At 34.2% G+C, this 23,776-nt stretch overlaps 1 protein-coding gene and 1 non-coding gene across 15 annotated transcripts in view; one reads left to right on the top strand and one right to left on the bottom strand.

Annotated features, from left to right (window-relative positions):
* The window catches only part of CDH18 (cadherin 18), a 551,977-nt gene that overhangs the window by 460,465 nt on the left and 67,736 nt on the right, over positions 1-23,776 (top strand). For 13 of the 14 annotated variants that reach the window (XM_035318019.1, XM_035318016.1, XM_035318009.1 and 10 more), the window contains one exon: positions 12,863-13,030. The exons of the other annotated variant lie outside the window; for it this stretch is intronic. In XM_035318019.1, the coding sequence (XP_035173910.1) occupies positions 12,863-13,030 (168 nt within the window). The remainder of the gene's footprint in view (positions 1-12,862; positions 13,031-23,776) is intronic. 14 annotated transcript variants of the gene reach the window in all.
* On the bottom strand, positions 7,026-7,132 carry LOC118163326. The gene has a single exon (XR_004748985.1). It is a non-coding gene; the product is annotated as a U6 spliceosomal RNA (small nuclear RNA).

The following is a 23,776-nucleotide window of genomic DNA, read 5'->3' as shown; positions in this document are numbered from 1 at the left end:
AGCTTTAAAAGGCATATTTATGCATTTGTTATGGAACTATACAAATTTGTGTTCATCAGAAAGAGGTCATGTAGTTCATCGCAGCTAAGGAAGCTAGTTGCTGAATCAAGTTTTAAGTAGATAAATTTCATTATTGTCTCAAATAAATAATAGAAATCTGGAGGTACAAAATGAAGGTTATTCATGTATTTTCCTATGATTGTAAATGAGAATGGTAGGTAGGAAGAGGAAAAGCAAAGATGAGCTTTTGCTTTTATCTTTTTTCAGCACCCAGCTTAGGAGTTTGTAATACATGGTATATAAAGTTGTGGTACTTGTGACATGGTTCGTAAGGTTGCATACCTTTTCTCACAATATATTTGGGATCTGTCACAAAGTCCTGGTTTTCCCAAGGCTGATGGCTAGATATATTATTCCTAAGAAAGTCTGTGTCCAGTGAGTTTTTAAGGGAAAAATCTTGTATTTTCAAATTTGTGCTTTGTGTAAATTCGGAATAATTTCAAATGCAGACAAGCTTCAGTTTCAACATCAAAAGTTTTTCACTACTAATATTCAGACAGAGGGTGATCACCTTACAGAATAATATATTCAGACAAATCAAAAATTGAAACAACTTTCTAAAACCCTGTGCTCTCAGTCAGCGATGGCATTTTATGTTTTGTGTGACTTTATTGTGATGCTTTTTAGTTTATGGTACCGCGAGGGTATCTCTTCTCAACAAACTACACCACTTCACTAATTCAGTAGTTAATTTCTTGATAGCAATGCACCTATAGCAATGGAACAATACAGACTTTGGTTCTCAGCCAACTTTAAGATCTATTGTACCTCTAGGTGCAGATTTATCTTTTCTTTTGCTAGATCAATATCTAACTCTCAAGTCAATACATCCTGATTGAATCTCAATAGAAGTCAATAACAACCTATTATGTCACCTAATGGACAAAGGTTTTGTGTGTGTTAGGTCTAAAAAAGAAAACAACATTTGTGAACATGCATACCAGAAGATTTATTATAGGATATCTTTAAGTTTTATCTGTATGAAATCACAATATTTTTTAATGTACATCAGAAGGTTATGAAAATATTCACATTTTCAGCATTTGAAAGTATCTGTTTTGATCTATTATGGTTCTTTAGTTAGTGCTCTGCTTACCCATATTGCATTTCTTACATCTTTTCTGTATGGAGTTTGAACTATTTTTTTTTAATTTTTCCAACAGACTGGAACTTTGTTATAAGTACTAAACCGTCAGTGAATTTATAGGTTCTTGTTGGTTAATTTTTTTTTCCAGAAAATGATACAGTAATCTTTGTTTCTAAGATTTTTTTTTCATTCAATTGGTAAGCAAATCAATTAATCTTATTTGTAGGGTACTTGTCACTCATGTGTGTGTATATATATATGTATATATATACATGTGTAGTTACATTTGGATGTATTAAATCTGCCACTAAAACATTGTCCAAAGTGAAGAATGTGTGCTGATGGTGTTTTGCCGATGGGTGAATTTGATGATTTTGTTTTGAACAGTCATTAGCTTTCATGGCCACAGTCATAACACTTGAAGTCTAAATGCTGTCATTGTTATTCAAGTACCTAGATTATACATGGAAAAAGTGTTTTGCATTTCTGTATTGACACTAGTCTCATTTTATTTCATTTTCACTTGAAATTTATGAATAAGCATACTTAAATGTAAGGTTGAACTCTAAGTGCTTTATAACAATTACCTGTAAATTATGCTATACTGTTGTAAGGTCCTTAATGTGTTACACTGGGTCAGTGACGCATTGAGGTTAAGTGACTTGCTCATGGATATGTCATAAGTATCATGGAGACAAAAGGGTGCAACTATGTAAACACTTGGTTTGTTGGCTAAGCAAGGTTTCTCACTAACAGACAAGCTGAATTATATGTCATCTAGATACTGTGTGTCAATTGTAATTAAATTAGCCAGCATATGAAATTTTAAGTGTGGAATCTTTCAAGACTGTGTGCTACATTTAGTTTTTAATTAGATAGACATTATTTTGACATTATTTTAAAGCTTTTTTGTCATGCCTATAATCACCATCTCCTTATCCCTCTTACAAAGGTGACCTGCTTTGAAAAGAAACCACAATATTACGGGCAACTATGTTAATTATCTCAAATTATTTAGATACATTCTCATATGACTATTAAAAAAAATAATAATTTGCATAGGATTCTAATGTAAAAATAGTAGATGAGAAATATGAAGTCAAGTCTGTGTGTCCATCTTTATTTTCCTTTCCATTATGAAGAAAGTAATAGGGAGCTATGGATTATGAGTGAAATATTACCAACTTTAATCTTGGGCTCTCAGTTATTTTGTCATTTTCATTCAAACTATATATTAAAATGTAGGTATATAGGTAGGCAGGTGACATTGCAATAAGCAGTGTTAGATACTGATAGTCCATATTATTTCTGTCTTAAGAGAGGGCTATTTCCAAGCTGGTGAATATAAGCAGTCGGTCTTCAGATAGTTCTAAGCTCTTTCTTGTCAAATGGGATTTCCTTTGAGAAGATTCCTGTACTTAATTCCCATCTGCTATGTTCAGGGGTTACTGAATTCATCCCCTTTTTGCTTAATTGTTTTGTTCATCTCATGTATCATAAGGTTGTTTCTTTTCACTAAGGATTAAGTGTAACCCTAAGAACTTTGTATTGTGAAGAAATTATCCTTAATGAGTAATTTCATCCTTTCCAATATTCTTTGCCCTTGCCTTACCTTCACATGCACATCAATTACTTGGTCCCTCTGCTTGCCCTCCTCACAAGTAATCTGTAATGGAGAATTATTCACTAACTAAGCAGCATTACAGTAATCTGTTAGTTTTATATATCTGTATCTATGTATTTTTCATAGTTATCTTGAGCATAATACTTCGAGAATTATATATCATATATCATAAAGCATTCAGCTTTCCGCAAGCATCATAATTTTATTTATTTATTTCCTAATTAAGCTACAGTTTCTTTTTTGGTTTTAAATACATTTTTATCTGAATTGTCAAAAAATAAAAAAAATAAATAATAATTTTCAGCACAGCAGGAACATCATACTTCTGTAGGCTTGTAGGCTTCTCTCCCACTGCTTTACTCAAGGCACATGCCTACTGTTTAACAGGAACACATCAAAATCTGTCTGCTCTCTTGTTTAAGTTGGAAAATCTGACCATTCAGCCCTGTTTTCTCCTAACCATTTGTATCTTCAGACCTATAGAAATGCCACTAATTCAGATTCAATTCCAAGGTAATGACACTAGTCAGTGCAAAACCACCCAAGTAGTTTCTGTTTCAAATTGAATTATTTAATCATACATACTTAGGCAGAGAACCTTTTGCTGCTAGACACATAAATATTTTTATTCTAGTCAATGTCCATCATTGAGGCTTTCTCCTACTCCTCCACTCCTCATCTTTTAAAATTTTGTGTGGAGTATAATACAATCTTCAATAATGGAGAAGCAATTTTAGGAGAGGTTAAATACACTCAGGGGATTTGCTTAAAAGAACATTTAATGGTTTTGCTGTCTGGAAATTCATAGTAATTGCGCAATATTTTTTTTTGAAAGAACCAGCTTGTACATTTTCAGGACATAAGATTAGATAAATGTATAACGGAAATGTATGAATTAGCCCTTTTGTGAAGTCTTTTGCAAATCTGCACATCAAAAAGTGGGCAGAATTTTCACATTTTACCTGTAAATATCACCCTGGAGTATTGAATCATCTAGAAAGAAGATTAGACTAATGGAGAACCATAATGATTGTCCAGTCCTCAAACTAGGCTGGACATAGCCTATGTACATTCTGTACATAGAATCACAGAATGATAGAACCAGAATGGTTTGTGTTGGAAGAGACCTTTAAAGACCATCTAGTTCCAAAGTTTAGTTTCTCCCCAAATAATGAAGTTGGTAAGAAAATACAGCAACTAGAAATTATGAAGTGGATAACATTCATAAAGAAAGCTGAAGGCAATGGAAGCTAAGAATCCTTGAATGGCAGGATGCCAGGTTAAATGGGTTTAGGACACATTTTTATTATTATTATTAATATTTTTTTTTAAGTAGGAGGGGTGATTTTTTTTAAAAAAAAAGGAAAATGGCAATGATAGGATCATAACTGGATGAAGATGACAAAATTATTAGGAATGATACAGAATAAAAAGTTAGATCTATGCTGTATTTAGAAAGAAACTGAATTATTTTATTTTCAAACCATACAATCTTCATAGTAGCTGTGAAGAATGCTGTGTCACATCAGCTTGGGGAAAAATATGTAGCTAATGCAATTCTGGTCTCACCAATGTTAATTTTAACTAAATCCTGATTTACTAGAAAAATTCTAGAACATTTGCAGAATGTAAATGTGCATTAATTTTCTGAAAGGACAACCAAAAAGAAGTCTGTAACGTTAGGCTGGGAAATTTAGGCAAAATAAAGTAAATTAGCTAAGAAAAATTTAGCTGGTAAAAATAGAAAAAGCAGTAACACTTTTCAGTATGTGTATCTGTAAAATAAATCATGTTAAAGAAACCCAATTACTTTGTTTCATGACAACTTACACTGAAAAAATGTAACTGTCAAGCCACATGGCATTCTAGTTAAATACATAGCAGTAACTAGTAGCAACAAAGCACATATTAAATGTACATGAACTTGCTACCTAGAAGGTAGCAAGAAGTTGTCAGCAATGCAGAATCATCATGAAAGAGACGCCACCAGAGGTGTAAAGGGATTGGTGTGAGACCAACTCTAGTCAACTTTCTGATGTATGGTTTAGAAGTAAATATAAGACTATTGCTGATAAAATTTCTGGATGATGGAAAAATGGCATAATGCTGAATAAATATGAAAATAGCATATTCGGGTAGAATATTTGATAAGGTGAGCCACTCAGTGCAATAAATGCAATGTCCTGCAATTAGGGATCAGGAATTTATAATAGAAGTGATGTAGTGAGGGAGGTATAAATGTAAAAAAAAAAAAAAAAAAAAAAAGCCTAATACAATTCTTAAATATATGTATGTATTACAAATTTTTAGAGAGGTTAAATTTACATCAGATGTTGGTACCCGTTGTGTGTGTGTGTGTGCATGCACAGAATTGACATATCAATGTTAATTTAATTTGTCTGTATTTAATTTTGGAAAGCTGAAAAGGGGAAATAACACTACATTATGAGTGAGAGAAAAAAAGGCTTTAAAGTGCACATTGTTACCATTTATTTTATTGGAAAGGTTATCTTCATGAGAATATAGCAGTATCTTTACAAAGAGAAGTACAGGGAACCAATTAGTGGTCTGAGAGAGGATAACAAAAATCAGAAGTATGAATTTGAAATTGCACACCACCAAATAAAGGGCAGACCTTTGACTTTATGATTAAGAACTTGGATATTCTGTTGATAAAATAGGTATTTTCTACTTCTTGATCACTTCAGTTCAAAATTACATGTTTTCAGGAGGTTGTGCTTTAGCCAAAATCAAAATACTAGGTTCAGTACAGTGCTAGTTCTGTTAATGGCCTGAGGTCTGTGGGAGGCCTGGTGGTCTCGTCTGGCTTTTAACACAGTGAATCCATTATATAAAGAATTTACCATTAAACCTGAGTAGCTTAGTTATTTTGAAGAATATATCTTCACAGTGGGTGTATCAAGTTACATAAGCTATATGAAAATCTAAGCTCTTCTTAGATTTCTTTCCAAGAACCATTGGTATAGTTGCTTAAAAACAGTCTAAATTGTGAGGTTTTGAATAATTACAAAAGTTATGCGTAATTACTTGTTAACCCATGTAATGAGTTTGATATAATGTGTTTGGAAAATATATCAGTTGCTTTTGAGAACAAAGAAACAGAAAAAGAAGCAGCTGCGTTTGTGGCTTCCAGTGACTTTGCTGCCCACATTTGGATTTCCCAAGTGGTGACTGCCCACCACTGGCTTTTATTTTTATTTATATATATATATATTTTTAATAAAATCTGAAAATATTTTTAGAAGATGAAGACTACTTTTTTTTTTTTTTTTTCCTTACAGTCCAGCTCATTCCTGTTTTGTGTAGATGAATATAACCTGTTTCCTTTATCTATGAAATATTTACAGAGTTGATGATGCATTTCATACTGGACCTAACTTAATTTCATGAATCTGTATTTTACTGTATCACTGTTGTGGCAGAAGCACCTCATTCTGCTCCATCTTCACTGTTTCTATTAAAATATATTTCCATTCTGTCTGTACTATAATATGCACCTGTCATACTCATCATGGTACTTTCAAACACAGAAAAAAGTATTTGTACACCATACTTTAAATTACCACCATACAGTCTGACAGCTACCACTAGTTATGCATATAAAGTCAAGTTTACTGTCCAGCCTATACAAGGGTCCTCTGAATACAAAGACCTGTGTCTATACAACTCAACAGAACAAATGAAAACACCCATACAGAATCAGAGTCACATAATTGTAGGGGTTGGAAGGGACCTCGAAAAATCATTGGGTCCAACCCCCCTGCCAAAGGAGGTTCCTCAGAGCAGGCTGCCCAGGTAGGCATCCAGACGGGCCTTGAATATCTCCAGAGAATGAGACTCCACAATCTCTCTAGGCAACCTGTTCCAGTGCTCCGTCACCCTCACTATGTAGTTCTTTCGCATGTTGGTGCGGAACTTCCTGTGTTCTATCTTGCGGCCATTGCCCCTTGTCCTATCCCCATAAACCACTGAGAAGAGGTTGGCTACATCCTCCTGTCTCCCACACCTCAGGTATTTATAGACATTGATGAGATCCCCTCTCAGTCTTCTCCAGGCTGAACAGACCCAGGTCTCTCAGCCTTTCTTCGTAGGGAAAATACTCCAGGCCCTGTATCATCTTTGTGGCCCTCCACTGGACTCTTTCCAGGAGATCCCTGTCTTTTTTGTACTGGGGAGCCCAGGACTGGACACAGTACTCCAGGTGAGGCCTGACCAGGGCAGAGTAGAGGGGGAAAAAATACGGAATGCTTCACGAATTTGCATGTCATCCTTGCGCAGGGACCATGCTGATCTTCTCTGTATCGTTCCAATTTTCGTATATGTGCTGCTGAAGCAAGCACCTTTATAGCCATATAAAGGCACACCAGACATAAGTTTACTGGAAGAGTTTGGGTGTGGAAGAAATAGAAATATCAGCACAACAGGCTGTGGTATAATTATTTATGTGATTAGTTACTGAGATTTGCACCAAAATACTGGTTTTCTTACAGCATTTAACTATATTAACTGATGATTTCAATGCAGATTTCTGGGGCAGGGTGAAAAGTTTATGTTTACAGGAATGACTACAATTAGAGTGGAATAAACTAGCAATCCACTACCACTAAATCTAGGAAATGTCTCTTCTAAAGCATAGTGATTTAGAAGTACCACACTTTGAAGTCAGTGGGACAAGTACACCACTTCAGTGGAAAAACATACCTGATAACGGTGTCCTGATTCAACTAGCTTACAAGAAGCTGAGAGAAATCTACTTTAAAATCATGTGAACAATTCTAACTGAAGCAGAACTGACAAACCTGGAAGCCATGTACATATGCTGTAACTACTGACGAGAGAAAGAATGAAGGCTTCCTACCTGAATAAGGTGGCCAGTTGCTATGGTATTTCTGTAGGAGATACTCCTTTGATTTGCAACAATTGCTTGTGGCAGATCAGTGTTTCTTGTCTGCTTGCTGGCGTGCAGCATGGCAGCTGATTCTTCATTTAATTCATTTGATTATGCTTTGCATTATGAAAACAGTGGAAGGTGCTATGATTACATTTGGCATCCATGCAATTGCCACATAAATTGGTGTATTTTCAATTCAATCAGTGAAGCTTTCTTCAAATTCCTTAATTCGGGAGGTTTTGGCATTTTTGGCAGAAGATCTTTTCATTTTGTAAATTCAGGCTGTTACTCATCAAAATTTTTGAGAAGTCTTTAATCACTAATAGTAAATTGAATAGATTATTATTATTTTATTTTTTTTTCCCTGAGGGTATTCATTATATTACAATCAATCTGGTTAATACTTCCTCTTTTTTTTTATTTATTTTTATTTTTACTTTTATATCAAATAAACACTATTCTAACAAACTTATTAAAAAACTTTTACCATTTTCTTTTTAGAAATTTACTTATTTTTTTCTGCAATTTCTATTCTATTACAGCAATAATATTTCAATATTGTATTCATGTATTTTATTTTGGTGCCAATTCTCCCAAAGAAAGGGTGTGGTGTCTTTTAGTACTATAACCATGACCATAGAAGAAAACAGACTACTAACTGTCATTTCTATAGTGCTTTGACTTTTAGTAATGAAGGTAGTTCTCTAGTGATGCCTCTGGAAAAGAACAAAATGTATAATGTTACCTGTATAAAGTAGATCTGACCAAAGGGGTAGATTAAATACATCTATGTTATAGAAGCATTCAGAATGTGGGGTATGACCAAAATCACTATATAGCACTTTATATATATATGTATATAGTTCAGACTAAATCATAAATCCAAGGTAAAGTCTATTGGAATTTCTAGATTTGAAGTTGATTCTGAAATTTTAAGAAAAACTAAATGCATCTGTTGACTCATACTTGCTCAGTATTGGCCTACAAGGCAAAAGCTCACAAAAGCCCTACTTCGTTCTCTTTTAGAGATGTATCCTAATTCTCGCAAGGTAGGATAACATTAGATTTTTAAAACTACTTTAGTATATATGTTATATTCAGAATATTAATTTGAAGTAAAATAAGCTAACTATATACCCTAAGGCAAAACGAGTATAAAAATAGGGCTTTTGTTCACAAAGTAAAAATAATATTCATGAGATTACCATCTGTAATAGTTTTATTTCTTCAGTAATTAATAAAAGTCACACATTTAATCAGTCATTAAATAGATATTTAAAATTATATTTGAACTATTTAGTGGTCTTGTTTATGACAAGATAGGTGTATAAGAAACTAGAATAAGGAAGATCTAGTAAGATCTGCTGACTCTTTAGAATTCCTACTGACCAGGCTCGTGATCCAATAGCAGAACGGAAATTTTCCATACAAGAAGTTAATTGGCCTATGAAAGATTAGTTTGCCATTTGATGGTGAAACTTATGCCCTCCACCCCCCACCCCCCTCCCCTAGATAGATAAAATATGAGCATTTGAGCTAAGAATTTTAAAATGATCCATGGTTTATTCTGGGAAGGTTCCATTCACACATCATGCAGGAGTAGGCTGCAAGAGAAAGCTGACTAAAACTGTGCATTGATTATTGAATCTAAAATAAGTTCTTATATATAAGCAATAAGATAAATTACCTCAAGTGCACCATAATGTCAGGTAAGGATATAGTTAAATACTCATAAATGCATAGTTAGACACTTGGCTGTGGCAGACTTTTTCATAATAATTGTCTGCACTTGACTTAAAAATATCTTGATTTTTACTGTCAAGCCTTCTGTGCAGCTCGTCTTGCATGTAAGTAAAATGGTTCTCCACAGAACAGATTTAAAAAAAAAAAAAAAAAAAAAAAAGATAAATTATCAGATGCCTTAGAGAAAATACTCTTAGAGAGTAGAGAGAGATACTCCTCTTGAATTTCCTGTCTTGTGTGATGTATAGGAGCCCCTGACAAGCACACTGAACATGCTCAAGGGCAATGTCTACTTTAAAACGAAGGGCTGGAACTTACGGTATTAACTTACTGGAAAAAAAAAAAAAAAAAAAAAAAAAAAACAAGGAAGGTATCTCTTCATACATCTTTTGGATGCATTAGAGAAAATTGAAATTCTGTATAATATTAGAGCTATATTGCCAGAACAATTGGTGGACCTGCTAGTAATAAGGATAGAGCTAGTAACCTGCTAGTAATAAGGATAGAGAGGGTCTGCACCTAGTTACGCACCTCATATATTTATATAACTTTAGGGTGTATGTACATATGCAGAACCAAGAAAAGAGAGAGAATTAAATCTTCCCTTATCTCATTTCCTTCAGCATCCCCCAAACTTGAATACATTTTTTTTTTATTCTAAATTTCAGATCCATGTTTTTGGAATAAAAAATTTTAATATACTATACCATTTGTATATACTATATTTTCAGAAAATAAGAATATGATGCTAAAAAATAAGACATCCCTTCACTCCACAAGTCATCATTAACTGTCTACAAGAATTGATTCAGTGCCATACCCCTTAGAGTAAAAATGAAGAAGGAAGTAAATGCAATTCAGAGGAATTTCTGTTCATTTAAAGTAGTTTAAAACTTTAAGTGACTAGTGTAATTATGAGGATACTGTGGAAGACAGATGTTCCAGTATGTGAGCTATGGTCTGTTTTAAATTGATATTGGTGTTGTTTTTCAAAATCCCATACATCCTCCATGCATATATATAAATATTAAAAGTTCCAATACATTTGGTTTCTATTTCAACTCTGATTTATATTCTATCAGATAATGAAGAAATGCCAACAAGAAAGATTATTTCAGTGTGAAAAGTTGAAGCAATTTGTTTGGAAAATGTCAGGTAAAAATGGACAGCATTTTGACTTTTAAAACTTTCTATCATGTTCCTCTTTTTTTTTTTTTTTTTTTTTTTTTACTGTAGTACAGTAGGAGCAGATTTTTTTGAAGCATATTGATGAAAATTCATGTTTCAGTTACAACAATTCAATTTATCCTTGCCTTTCTATTATAGTATGTGTAAGTTATGGTGAATTTCAGTGTATTACAATAATGTTTGTGAAAAAGAAACACTGTTTCTAACTGTATGAAAGAAAATACATTGATGAAGTAAAACATATTGGTATACTACTTTTAGCTAGCTTGTCCATAACCCAAGCTTCTGATAAATAAGGTACTTATGGTGCGAAAGTGTGTTAAAATCATTCTGAATCTTCATTGATACTTTAAAATATTATTTGTGGATAGTTCTACTTATTTATACATTATTTATTTTCAGAATAGAAGGGAAATGATGGTATAAGCTACATGAAAATTTCCTTTTCACATGTAACAATGATTAACTGTTAGGGTGACAGAGCACTGGAACAGGTTGCCCAGAGAGGCTGTGCTTCCTTCTTTGGAGCTATTCAAAACTCTCCTGGATGCCATCCTGCACAATCTACTCTAGGTGATCCTGCTCGGCACGGGGGTTGGACTAGATGATCTTCAGAGTTCGCTTCCAACCTCGGCCATTCTGGAATTCTGTGTAATTGGCTTTATGTAATAAATACTAATAAAATAAGTGTATATACAATAAAGTAATATTCTGGAAATCACTTCTGAGGTCATCTGAGACTGTGGGAATCACAGACCATGGAAATAATGCTGTTCTGCTGATTGCCCAGAAGATCAAGTTAAATTGCTTTGTTTTAATAGCTATTATATGTTTAAAATGCACCCCAAAACAATATTTGATAATACTATAGTATATTTTCTTACTTGTTATAACATCCACTCAATTTAAGAGTCCAAAACCAAGTCACACTACAAATGTAGATTTTTGAAAATTTAATGTTAATTAAATTATTTCACATATTTGTTTATGTTTTCCAATATAACTCACTCCAGCATATCGATGTCTTTCATGTAATGGGAAGCCCAGAACTGTACCTAGCACTCCAGATGTGGTCTCACCAGTGCTGAGCAGAAGAGAAGGATCACCTCTCTGGCAACATTTTTAATAATGCAGACTGGAATGTTGTTGGTTTTGTTTGTTGCAAGGGCACATTACTAACCAGCTTGTCCATGAGGACCCACCAGATCCTTTTCTTGAAATCTGCCTTACGGCTTGTCTGTCCACAGCATGTATTGATGCTTAGGCTTATTCTTTCCCCAGTGCTGGACTTGACATTTCTCCTTACTGAACTCTGTGAGCTTTCTGTCACTGTGATCAAAGAACTTAGTAGGAGCCCATTTACAGGCATCATCATGAGTGAAAAATGCACCATAATTGAAACTGAGCCCACAGGGTTGATTGTTGCTCCCTTGTTGTCATCTTTGCTTGTGCATATATCATTGACTAAACGTTAAGAAAGTAGAATTTTAGGGTTACTCAGTTTTAGTTTTCTCTGTCTACAATAGTAAAACCAAGAAAAACTTATCTTTTACTTTACGTATTAAAAGTATTACGTAAGTTACACTTAGACAATTGTGTGTGATTAATATGTATTGAATAAGAAACAGTTTTGGAATAGTTTTAAAAGGTAAGTGGTTTTATTTAGAATTGAGCTTTTGTTAAAATAAAGGAATCTGTGTCTTCTTCAGGGGGGTATGAATTCTCATTAATAGTTCTATTAAGGAGATATTTAAACAATGATAATACATGAGAAAACACTGCATTTGAGCAATGTGTCTTTCATTTAGGAAGGTTACATAAGTTGGATTCATTATTTATTAATATGCTATTATAGTTGTATAATACAGATTTTTTTTCCTTATCCTGAAGCAAGTTGACTGGCTAGCAGCATCTGGCATTGTTATATATATATATTTATATATATTTATTTATTATATATATATTTTAAAAAAGCAATGGATCACTCTCAAGCATCTCCATAATATAGCGTTATGTAATTTTATTTATTATTTTTTATTATTTATTTTTTGTTTGCACACAGAAGGCAACCAATTGACTTTTAACCTTGATTATCAAATAAACCCAGCTTATCTGGATTATAGAAAAGCTCTATGTTTCCAGAAAATCTCCCATTCCCCCACTTTTCCTGAAACAAATGTCTAGCATTTTCCCTTGCTAGAACAAGCTAATCCTGATATTTCTTTTGTTTATTTTCTTTCCATCACAGGAGTCATCAGGACTGCCTTGCACAACATGGACAGGGAAGCCAGAGAGCATTATTCCGTTGTCATTCAAGCCAAAGATATGGCTGGGCAGGTCGGAGGGCTATCAGGGTCAACAACTGTAAATATCACACTCACTGATGTCAACGACAACCCACCCAGGTTTCCTCAGAGTATGTACAATTTCAGCATATAAATGTTTTGAGAATCATGTTGTTTTTCAGTGAAGTAAGAAGCTATTAGTGAAATCCAATCAATATTCATAATCATGGAGAGAATGCAGCTCAAGAAATGTTTGAATTCACCAGTATTTTTCAGTTTTATCATGTTTTCAGATGAAGCACTGGTATGGCATAGGCGAAGTACTAAAATCATTGAACATTTCATTCAATTAAACACTGAGTAAGAGTGGGATGGGTGACAAAGGAATACCGTTGTCATGTGATTCTCCAGTCCTTTTAGAATGTGTGTATTGCAGTAACTGCACAATTTTGATCCCATGAGTGAATTATTTTATTCTATGGTACAAAATATCAAAAGGTAACACATTCAGAGTTTAAATCTGTCTTGCATTTGGCTGCCTCCATACACATCTATCATTTTTTTTTCTTCTGTTTCTTCCTCTATACCCTTGCAGACTTTTAAGTTCATTTTTTACATTACAGATGATCAAAACCTAAACTGTTCACTGTTTTTCAGCTGCAGTGAAAAAAAAAAAAAAAAAAAAAAAGTACATAAAAAGTACATGCTAGAGTACTCTTGTTATACTATTGTAATAGGACCACTAATAAGAAGTTCATTTTTATCTAACTTATTATGTGTACATTGATCTGACACAACAGATGGAGCCCTGTAGGAATTCTGAAATCAGTCAACAATTTAAGTCTTCTGAAATGAAATTGCATTTAAACTAGTCTTTGCAGATTGGCTCAAGGCCATTAAGAATACTGTAATCTGGACTCAGACATTGCAGGAGCCCTTGTAGAACATAATGGACTAGTAGCTATATGCATGTCCACTGGGAAATACATTAAGCTGTTTGAATCATAGAATCATAGAATTTCCCAAGTTGGAAGGGACCCATAAGGATCATCAAGTCCAACTCCTGGCACCGCACAGGTCTACCCAAAAGTTTAGACCATGTGACTAGGTGCACAGTCCAAACGTTTCTTAAATTCAGATAGGCTTCGTGTAGTGACTACTTCACTGGAGAGCCTGTTCCAGTGTGCGACCACCCTCTAGGTGAAGAACCTCTTCCTGATGTCCAGTCTAAGCTTCCCCTGCCGCAGCTTAACACTGTTCCTGCGGGTCCTATTACTGGTGATTACGGAGAATACGTCACCTGCGAGGAAGTTGTATACAGCCTCCTCTTCTCCAGGCTGAACAGGCCCAGTGACCTCAGCCGCTCCTCATATGTCTTTCCCTCTAGGCCCTTCACCATCTTCATCGCCCTCCTGTGGACACTCTCCAACAGTTGAATGTCCTTTTTGTACTGTGGTGCCCAGAATTGCACACAGTACTCGAGGTGAGGCCGCACCAGCGCAGAGTAGAGCGGGAATGAGAAATTTATAAACAATAGTAGAGATCACAAAGCTCCAGGGAAAAACAAAACTTCCTGGCAGCGTGTGTTATGTAAAATCTGGTCAAGCAGTAAGAGGGCTCATTAAAAGTACTGTAGAAATGAATAATTTTTTTTGTGCCTCACAAGCACACACAGAGAAGCCTTTTAAACAGAACCTTAAATAATGTGTATTTGGTTTTATGTTCCACAGAATTATCATTACATTCCTCACTCTATTTAATACTTCATAACTATTGAAAAGACAAAAGGTAAGGGATATATCTTTGAACAAACACAACGTCTAAAGTAATTAAAGTACAAAAAATGTCCTAGGTATCCTGCATACTCAGGGACAAATGGATCCCTATGTACCAGGTGTCAGGAACTGGTCCTTTTATTATGTATGGAAGATTTTGGCAGGATGACTAACTCACAGTTAGAAATGCACTTTAGCACATATATTTCTAATTTGTATTAATATTTTCTCAGAAATTGAAGAAATATAAAATGTTCAGATTATTTTCTTCACATTTAAAGAGATTCTAAAAATTGCATAAAATAACTTTGAAAATTACAAAATATTTCTCTTCTAATGAGAACTCGTTTTTTGACAAAGCAAGGTTAAAAAAAAAAAAAGTATTTTAACATTATCATTTTTAACAGATTAATTCTGGAACATGTATTGCAGGGTACAAACATTTCATTTATTTTTCCTTACATAAGACTACTATACCACATCTATGACTGTAACATTACTTTTTTACTTCTCTTCAAGAAATGTAATTGACCCCTTTGCAAAATTACAGTAGCTATTATGTTAGTGAAACTAAATCAAAACACAGAGGATCTAAAATCAGCCCATCCTACCATTGTGACTTATTGCAATAGCACATGAGTATTGCACTAATAAAAATAATTTAATTCCTTATTTTTCTTCTCCTTTCTTTGTATGCCATGCTCTTCAGTTAAATTTCTCTTCAATTTCCTTATTAGGCGGGATGCTAAATGAGACTTAATGAGGTTTGTCACAGTCAGAATTCTGACTTCAAGAGAAGTACTAACCAAAACTGCATATATTAAGTGTTATATAAGCCTTGGGACAGGCTGAGCCTCAGCTAAACTATAGACTCTCATTTGGTTAGTTTCCGTTTCTCCGTTACCATACTTGTGAGTTATGAACCTGACCCCTACTGTATGAATACTCTACTTCAGAACAATCTGGGAAGCACATCTGATTGGTGCTTGTTTTATTTGTTTTATTTAGAAATATGCTTTACCACATATATTTAAAAGATCGTATCTTGCTGGCTGCGGTAGATAAGTGTTCATTGGAGATGCATATGGACTAAGTTATGCTAGGTTTGATCCCTGTAAAGAAACACTTCAAAAAAGTAATTAGAACATAAAAATAGAGGTTATAAATCTATCTGCTCATGTGAATTTACTGTATTTTTTCTGTACTGACTCTAAATGCATCTGACTTTCTTTTAAATAAATTACTAAAAGAAGAGCTAAGTGTTCCAAAACACCAAAAAGACTATGAAGAGGAATATGAAACATTTCTACATAAATGTATGATTGTTGCAGTTCCGAAATAGAGGTGAATACATGGTAACAATAATCACTGAAATACAATGCATAGCTGAAAAATTATGCTTGCAAAACACAATGGTATGTCTCAGGAGTAGGCACAGGGGTGTGAGTTCAGTAGGATCATAACCTGAAACCTCAAATACATTTTGCCTATCAACTACTTATTGCATCTTGTACAATACTGTGGGTTTTTTTCTTCATCGCTGCAGGTTTCCCTTCTTTAGAGAGTCCAGTTAGAAATGAACTAGCCATGTAATGTAAGCTGACAAACAGTGCTCTGCATGGGAAGATCTTTGCTTTTCAATAATCAGCATCTCTCGCATCTTGTTAGTTTTACCACTGATGGATCCACTTGGCTGATAATTGAAGGCCCTAATTTCATAGTCATAAATTTATTTCAGTAATCTGATAGAAAATGTTCCATCTACTGATGACACAGTGTTATCAGGCTTGAGTTACATAAGAATTTTCTGTATGCTTTTCTTCCATTAATTCTCTATGGTCTTGTTTGGGATAAGTAGATTCTGCAAGTTTTGCTTTGTTTAGGATGAATAGATTCTGATTGCATCAAGATCATCACACTAGACAGATGCTTCCACTGACTTGTTTTGTACATCAAGGCTAATGATTACAGTCTGGACAGTGTGTAAGAGATCCATAGTTACTGTGTTTAGAGTAGAGTTTTACAAGTAAAATTATACCGCATTTATTGATTTTGTTGTTTGGTACATCTACGTCATTTCTTTAGGATAAAGCAGAATTTAAATACAATTCATGGCTTAAAACATTTTTATAAAGTTTGATTGTTGAGGCTTGATTGTCTCATGGCAGTGCATCAACATAACATGAAATTACATATATAATAATTTGTTTGACCTCACTTTTTTACAATGTCATTTTATGAAAAGTACACAACCATGTTTAAGTAGGAATGTTGTACGAAGGTACTCCAGGTAACGATGAAAAAGCAAGTGCTAGTAAAGTCTACACAGCATCTAGTATCCAGCTTTGTTCATATACCTTAATTGGCCAGTTAAATACAAATGTATCTACTACTCAAATTCATTACAGATTTATACTCAGATATGTTATTTTCCAAACCCTCCATTGTAGTCCCATGTAGCACATCCAATTCCTGTGGTCCCCATACTTAACAATAGGCGTTCTCTCATTCCCCATTGTCATGCACAGTAACACAGTCCCATCCTGGGGTGATTGGTCCAAAACCATCTGGCAGCTGGTTGACCAGTTGGATGCTGCCAGATGAGAAGACTGAAGCTGAATTTTCTCTGATTTTCTCTTAGCAGTCTTTCTCCTCCAACCAGTAATTGTTAACAGTCCTATAGGGTCAGAATGTCATTGAGGCCTCAGTCCTTTTGTCAGGTCTGCATGAAATTGGACAGGGGTTACAAGTTAGTGAAGACTATTAAATTAAAGTGATCATACAATTGGAGAATATCCTGAGTTGGAAGGGACCCACAAGGATTATCAAGTACAACTCCTGGCTACACAGAGGAGCACCCAAAAACCAAACACTATGTCTGAGAGCATTGTACAAATGTTTCTTGAACTCCGTCAGGCTCAGTTCTGTGATCACTGCACTGGTAAGCTTTTTCCAGTGCCTGATCACCCTTCGGTGAAGAGCCTTTTCATAATATCCAGCCTGAAACTCCCTTGACACATGTCCATGCTATTCCCTTGGGTCCTTCCATAAAACCCTTATATTTCTATTCTTGAAAAGGTGTATTCCACCTGCATGTGCTAAATATTCTCTTTCTTCAAGACTGATGTAACTAATCTAGAAATTTTATTTTATTCTCATTTTTCTCATTCCTATGTTCCACATATGAGGTTTTTGAGTACCATATTGAGTGTTTGTTTCCAGGTGGTTCACAATCTAGGATATATTTTTCTAAAGTTATAGGATGTATGTTTTGTACAAGAAGGTCTGAAGTCTTGACATTACCGATTTCTTTTTTTCATACATATGTTCCAAGTTCTATAAAGAAATTCAGCTAACAATCATATTATTTTATTATTTTTTTCCAGCTGCAAGGTTTAGGTAGGACTATTCTTTACTAACAATTAAACAGAGTCAGATTCAGAAACAGTTCTTTTTGTAAATAGTAGACTCAGGTAGAACAAGCCTGTTGTACATAATCAATTGATTAAAAGGCCATTATTAATGTCTCATTAAAAGATACAATGAGTAGCATATCATTACATTACAGGGAAAATGAGGCTTTTGTAGGTGATAGGGAAATGCAGCATAATACTGATATTATTTTCTTTTATGTCTTAAACAGTATTTAAAAATCAAATGTAGCTTCTTTTTAGTTCTGTTGTGTAAATTGAATCATCATAATGAGATTTAAATAGACTGCCATGAGAAAATATAAGGATTATTCACAGAGAATTCCTTTCTGCTGTGTTAACATTAACATGTTAATATTAACTTCTTTAACATCTCTGTTAATATTGACAGTTTTCCTGCAAAGATGAATTCTTGTCCAACATCCTAATCTCAGATAACTTTAGACATAAAGATTAATCTGTAACATTTTAGTATATTGTTAAGACATCTGAAATAACAGGTGAACTTTGATATTAAAAAACAAACAAACAAACAAACAACAACAACAAAAATAGAAATAATTACTTGTAACCTTGAAATTCTAGCTTTTAGTGCTGATGTGATGTAAACAGTATTTCAATATAGACTTTTGAAATTATGATATCTACATAAATCAGATTTTTATTTTTTTTTCATAAAGAAAAAAGTTAGCAAGATTTTATTTTGTTTAAAATGTTCTTAGGATTGTGTTCCAGGTTGATGCAAAAGTGTGGCAATGCAGTTCATAGGAAGTGTACATTTATATTACAATTAGATATATTTGCATAATAGTCACATGCTATAATTGTGGTGCTAATGAATATACTACTTCTCCCGTATTCTGAAAACTGGAGAACTATTTCACACTATTTTTGTGTGCTCAGGTCCAAAGTGAATGAGCAGTGACAGACAGCATGAGTATGGCTGGAGTTAGTATCCTTATTTTTGCTGTTGCAGTCATCACGTTCATCTCCAAGCCCCACGACCTTAATTGTTCTTTGTTTAGAAATAGCTCTGTAATATCAGCAACTGAATGTTCAGCAGATAGATGAGAACTAGGAAGCTTCCATTTCCAGAATATTAATTTCTTTCTGACTGGCAGCTGGTAGACCATGTAAAGGAGAAAAATGCTTGTATTTTTTCAACAGGCTTGTATTACCTGTTGCAGGTGTGTGACTTCAGTGTATTGGGCCAAAAGACAACAGCTTTTAGTCTTAAACATAAGAGAAGTATGGTACTTTTTGATTTCCCAGAAGTGTTCAAGTCACTAGCCTAACAAGACTGCTGATGGAAGGGGAACAGGTTGTTTAAAAGGCAGCTAGCACCAAAAATGTCCTGGGACCCAAACAGTTTAAAGGGACAAACCTCAGTGATGAGCAATTTTCTAAAATTTATCTTATGTTTTATCTTTCTAACTTACTAGAACTAAATATCAATCTATGATGTCCTTAAAGAGATGGATATTTGAGACGAATACATTATTTAATAAATGTATTAAATTAATTTTTTAATTAATTTAACATTACTTCATGTTCATTAAGTACCTAAGAGAGTTAAGTGTTAAGAAATAAAGTATATGCATCAGATTACTTGCTTTCATAGACTGGACAAATATTGTGTAAAGTGATTTTCATCATTGTTGTTTGCCTTCTTCTGTATGTGTGAGAAGATTAATATTTTCACAACATTTGAAGTTAAAGCTAAAAAATTGTTTCATTTATCATTGCAATATGCTGTTAAGTTGTAAAATGGCATTTGATCACAGAATGAGTGTCATGATATTCTTTCTTGAGCAGGATATGTGTGATTCCCATAATCAGATTTTTACTGTAAATTTTAAAGGAAGTAAGCATAATACTTTTCATGAGTATATAAGAATGGGATTTTAAAACTCTCCTTCAACAAGAAGTCACGAAAATAAAATTTAATCACACTTTTTTTTTTTTTTAATGGAATTCAAATATAAAGAGAAGCTGGGAAGGGTAAAATATGTTTACATCAAAGTCTGGCTAAATATCTGTGGAAAATATGTATTCTGTGTAGTGAGCTTTAATGCCAACTATGTGCATCAATTTCACTTCTAAGAGTAGGATATGGAATCTGGCTGTGTTTTTTATTTCACTTTATTGGGTATTGTCTCAAGGATTTTTATGTACAAAGTAGATTCTTCATCATATGTGTCATATGCCAAAATCTAACAAAATAATTTTGAAATATTCTGACATATTTTTTTTTTATCCCATAAGGTTTCTGAATGAGGCAGCAATGGTTTGAAGGGTTGGGGGGTTGTTGTTTACTGGTTAGAGAAATTGGATTAGGACCATGCCATTTTTAAGGGATGTTCTTCAGAGCTACCTTTCTTTTCATGCCCTTTATGAAGCTAAACCACAATGGGAGTAGAATCCAGGCTCTGCTAATGACAGGGGAAAAAACAAACAAACAAAAAAAAAAACCCTCCACCACCACCAACAGAGCAACAAACCTAACAAGGTTAGATATTTACTTATTTCTCTATTAATTCAGTATTATGCCAGTCCTCGTTTCCTTTGTAAGGTAATTCTTACTGTTCCAGAGAATGTTATAACCTAAAAAAGTAATTCAAATTTATCAACATAATATATTAAGAAATACAGTGAATAACATGCTTGTTGAGTTGCTTTATATACTGTCATACTTCATTTTTGGAGAGATTCAGACAGAGAAATTGCTTTTCTGAGAGTAAAACAGCATTATAGGTTGGCTGTAGGCTAACTGAAATGGGAAGTAAATCGTTCTACAAATCAATAAGTTGTTTCTGTACTATAATGATAGATAAGCCATATAGTTTATTGAAGAAAGATGAAGATCACTTACAGGAATTTAAACAATGTTTCTGTTAGCATAGATTAAAGCCCTGTGATTTTTAATTGGAAAAGAGTATTAATTTACTCATTTCATGAGCCAAGTGAATGCATCCAACTGAATGCATATATAGAAACTGAGAATCAAATCAACCTCTACAGAATCTTGATCCATAAGCCACTGAGCAGCCCCTCTAAGATAATGTAGAGCATCTCCAAGACTTTGAAAGTCCTTTGAAAGTACAATAGCTGCTGGGAGACTGTGATGCTGGGAGTGTGGGAACAGTCTGTTCAACTCAGGCAGATTTTATGAAACAGTTTTGGTACAGAGTGGTACTTCATCCTTAGCACTTCTAAATCCCCAACAGTTTTTAGGCTCATAGCTTATGATAAAGAATCATCAATTCATAGTATACCTATCCCACAATCCTTTTGTTTTGAATGCCCTATTAAATAGTTTGTTAATGCCAAAGGCAATGTTAATTTGAGCCTTTAGTTGGTTCCTCTACTTTCCAGAAATAAAGTTTACAACTACTTAGTGTTTAGCAAGAACAATTCCAATCTCTACATCTAGTGTAAGAAAATATCTATAATATATTTTATCTAACCTTCATGTTGCTGAATTTTATCTTCTTCTTTGTAAATTCTCATTTAAAGACATTTCTGACCTCATGATCTGGCAGTTTTAGTTTTCTACAGTTTTCTTTGAATCCCATCCATTATTGTTATTATTTATTTATTTATTGAAACATTTTAGTTCTTCAAATACCGACAAGTAACTAATGAGTGATTCTAAATATTTATTTTGCTTGAAGGTTTAGCATTTCAGAGTGTTTGAAGTTGATATCAGTAACATGATTGTCTGAAACAGATGGCTAACACTTGGGGTGTGATTATGAAGTGAAGTGTAGTGTCATGAGGATATATTTGAGCTGGCTTGACTATTTGGAAGTCTCTAATTAGTTCACCCTATCATATGGGTTATAATGCTTCCCATTCCTGAAGGGGCTTGATTATGTAACATGTTCCTTACGACCTCTACATAACATAATCATTATGGCCTCGCTGTTTTCCTTTTTGGAATGCATTAGTCAGAGCTGAAGTGTCAAAAGACCACATTTCATGTTTATTTTAACAATAAGCAAATTCCAAAATTAATCTCATCCCATCATTATAATTTTATGTATGAAATGAAGCAACCATCGGTGTGAAAGTGTCATTTGATATCATTTGTAAGCATGAAGCATTGCAGCAGAATTCAAGGCAGTGCATTTATTTCAAAATTAGTAAAGATGGCTTTTAGATATATACCAAAGATCTAACTATGCATTTTAATTGAAACAACTGCTAAGCAATTTTCCTATTACATCAGGCTTGGCATTTTCTTTTTTACATGGTAAATTTTATTTTTTTTATCTTGTTCTGCTGGACATTCCTTGTTTCCCTTGAGATTTCCTACCTGCTGCATGGTAACTTGTTTCTTCTTTTCAAAGTAAACCTCTCTTTCACAGAACCACAGAATAATCTAGGTTGGAAGAGACCTCCAAGATCACCTAATCCAGCCTCTAACCTAACACTAACAAGTCCTAAGCTCTACATCTAAACATCTTTTAAAGACCTCCAGGGATGGTGACTCAACCACTTCCCTGGGCAGCCCATTCCAATGCCAAACAACCCTTTCAGTAAATTTCTTCCTAATATCCAACCTAAACTTCCCCTGGTGTAACTTTAGCCCATTCCCCCTCATCCTGTCACCAGGCACGTGGGAGAATAGACCAACCCCCACCTCGCTACAGCCTCCTTTAAGGTACCTGTGGAGTGCGATAAGGTCACCCCTGAGCCTCCTCTTTTCCAGACTGAACAGCCCTAGGTCCCTCAGCTGCCCCTGGTAAGACTTGTTCTCCAGACCCCTCACCAGCTTTGTTGCCCTTCTCTGGACTCGCTCGATCACCTTGATGTCCTTCTTGTAGCAAGGGGCCCAAAACTGAATACAGTACTAGAGGTGCGGCCTCACTAGAGCCTGAATACAGGGTGACTTTTTTTCTTTTTGGACAAACCGTGTCCATCCTTCTCACACTACTGTTTATGTATTTGTATTATACACTAGTATTGTAAAAACAATGGAAAAGCTTAAATAGGTTTAGGAACCATTGAACAAGGAATTAAATTATTAGTAGAATTATCAATTTTCTATCAGGTGTCTGAAGTTATTTTTATGTTATTGATACCATGCATTCCCTCTGCAATTTTGCAACTTATGTAGATTCATAGGTTTCTTCAATTCACTTGTCAAATAATGTTTTTTTGTTTGTTTATTTTCTGCCATAACGTGTTCAGTCTCTGAATTCTTTTTAATCTTGCCTTTCTCTTTCTGTATGCTTATAAAGGGTGCATCTGCTGTCATGCCAGCTGGTTTAAACCCAGTAACCTGTAACAACATGTTATCTTTTATATGGAGCATATTCCACTCTCCTACACTTCAGTGTTTCACTATTGCATTCACTATCACCAAATGCTTTAAGAAGATAGAAGAAACTGTAGTTTCAGAAGATATATAGCAATTGATGTTTCTCTTTGTTTCTGTGTTGGAGGTTGGCCTGTGATATAAACTGTGATGTTATGCAGATTCTTGGGAGGGTCTTGAATGTGGGATGTTTGGAGTTTTTTTGGTATGTGCACACCATCTATGGTGCTGGTAGGTTTCTACACCAACATTACTAGAGAAAATGTCTTTGAACTCTCTTACTGGCCTAGTTTCAGACAGAGTTTTAAATAATCACATTATTTTTGTTTGGTATTCTTTTATCTTTAT

The sequence above is a fragment of the Oxyura jamaicensis genome, chromosome 2, assembly GCF_011077185.1.
Source record: "Oxyura jamaicensis isolate SHBP4307 breed ruddy duck chromosome 2, BPBGC_Ojam_1.0, whole genome shotgun sequence".
NCBI lineage: Eukaryota > Metazoa > Chordata > Aves > Anseriformes > Anatidae > Oxyura > Oxyura jamaicensis.
The sequence above is the reverse complement of the archived record's forward strand: the minus strand, read 5'-3'. Positions and strand labels throughout refer to the sequence as shown.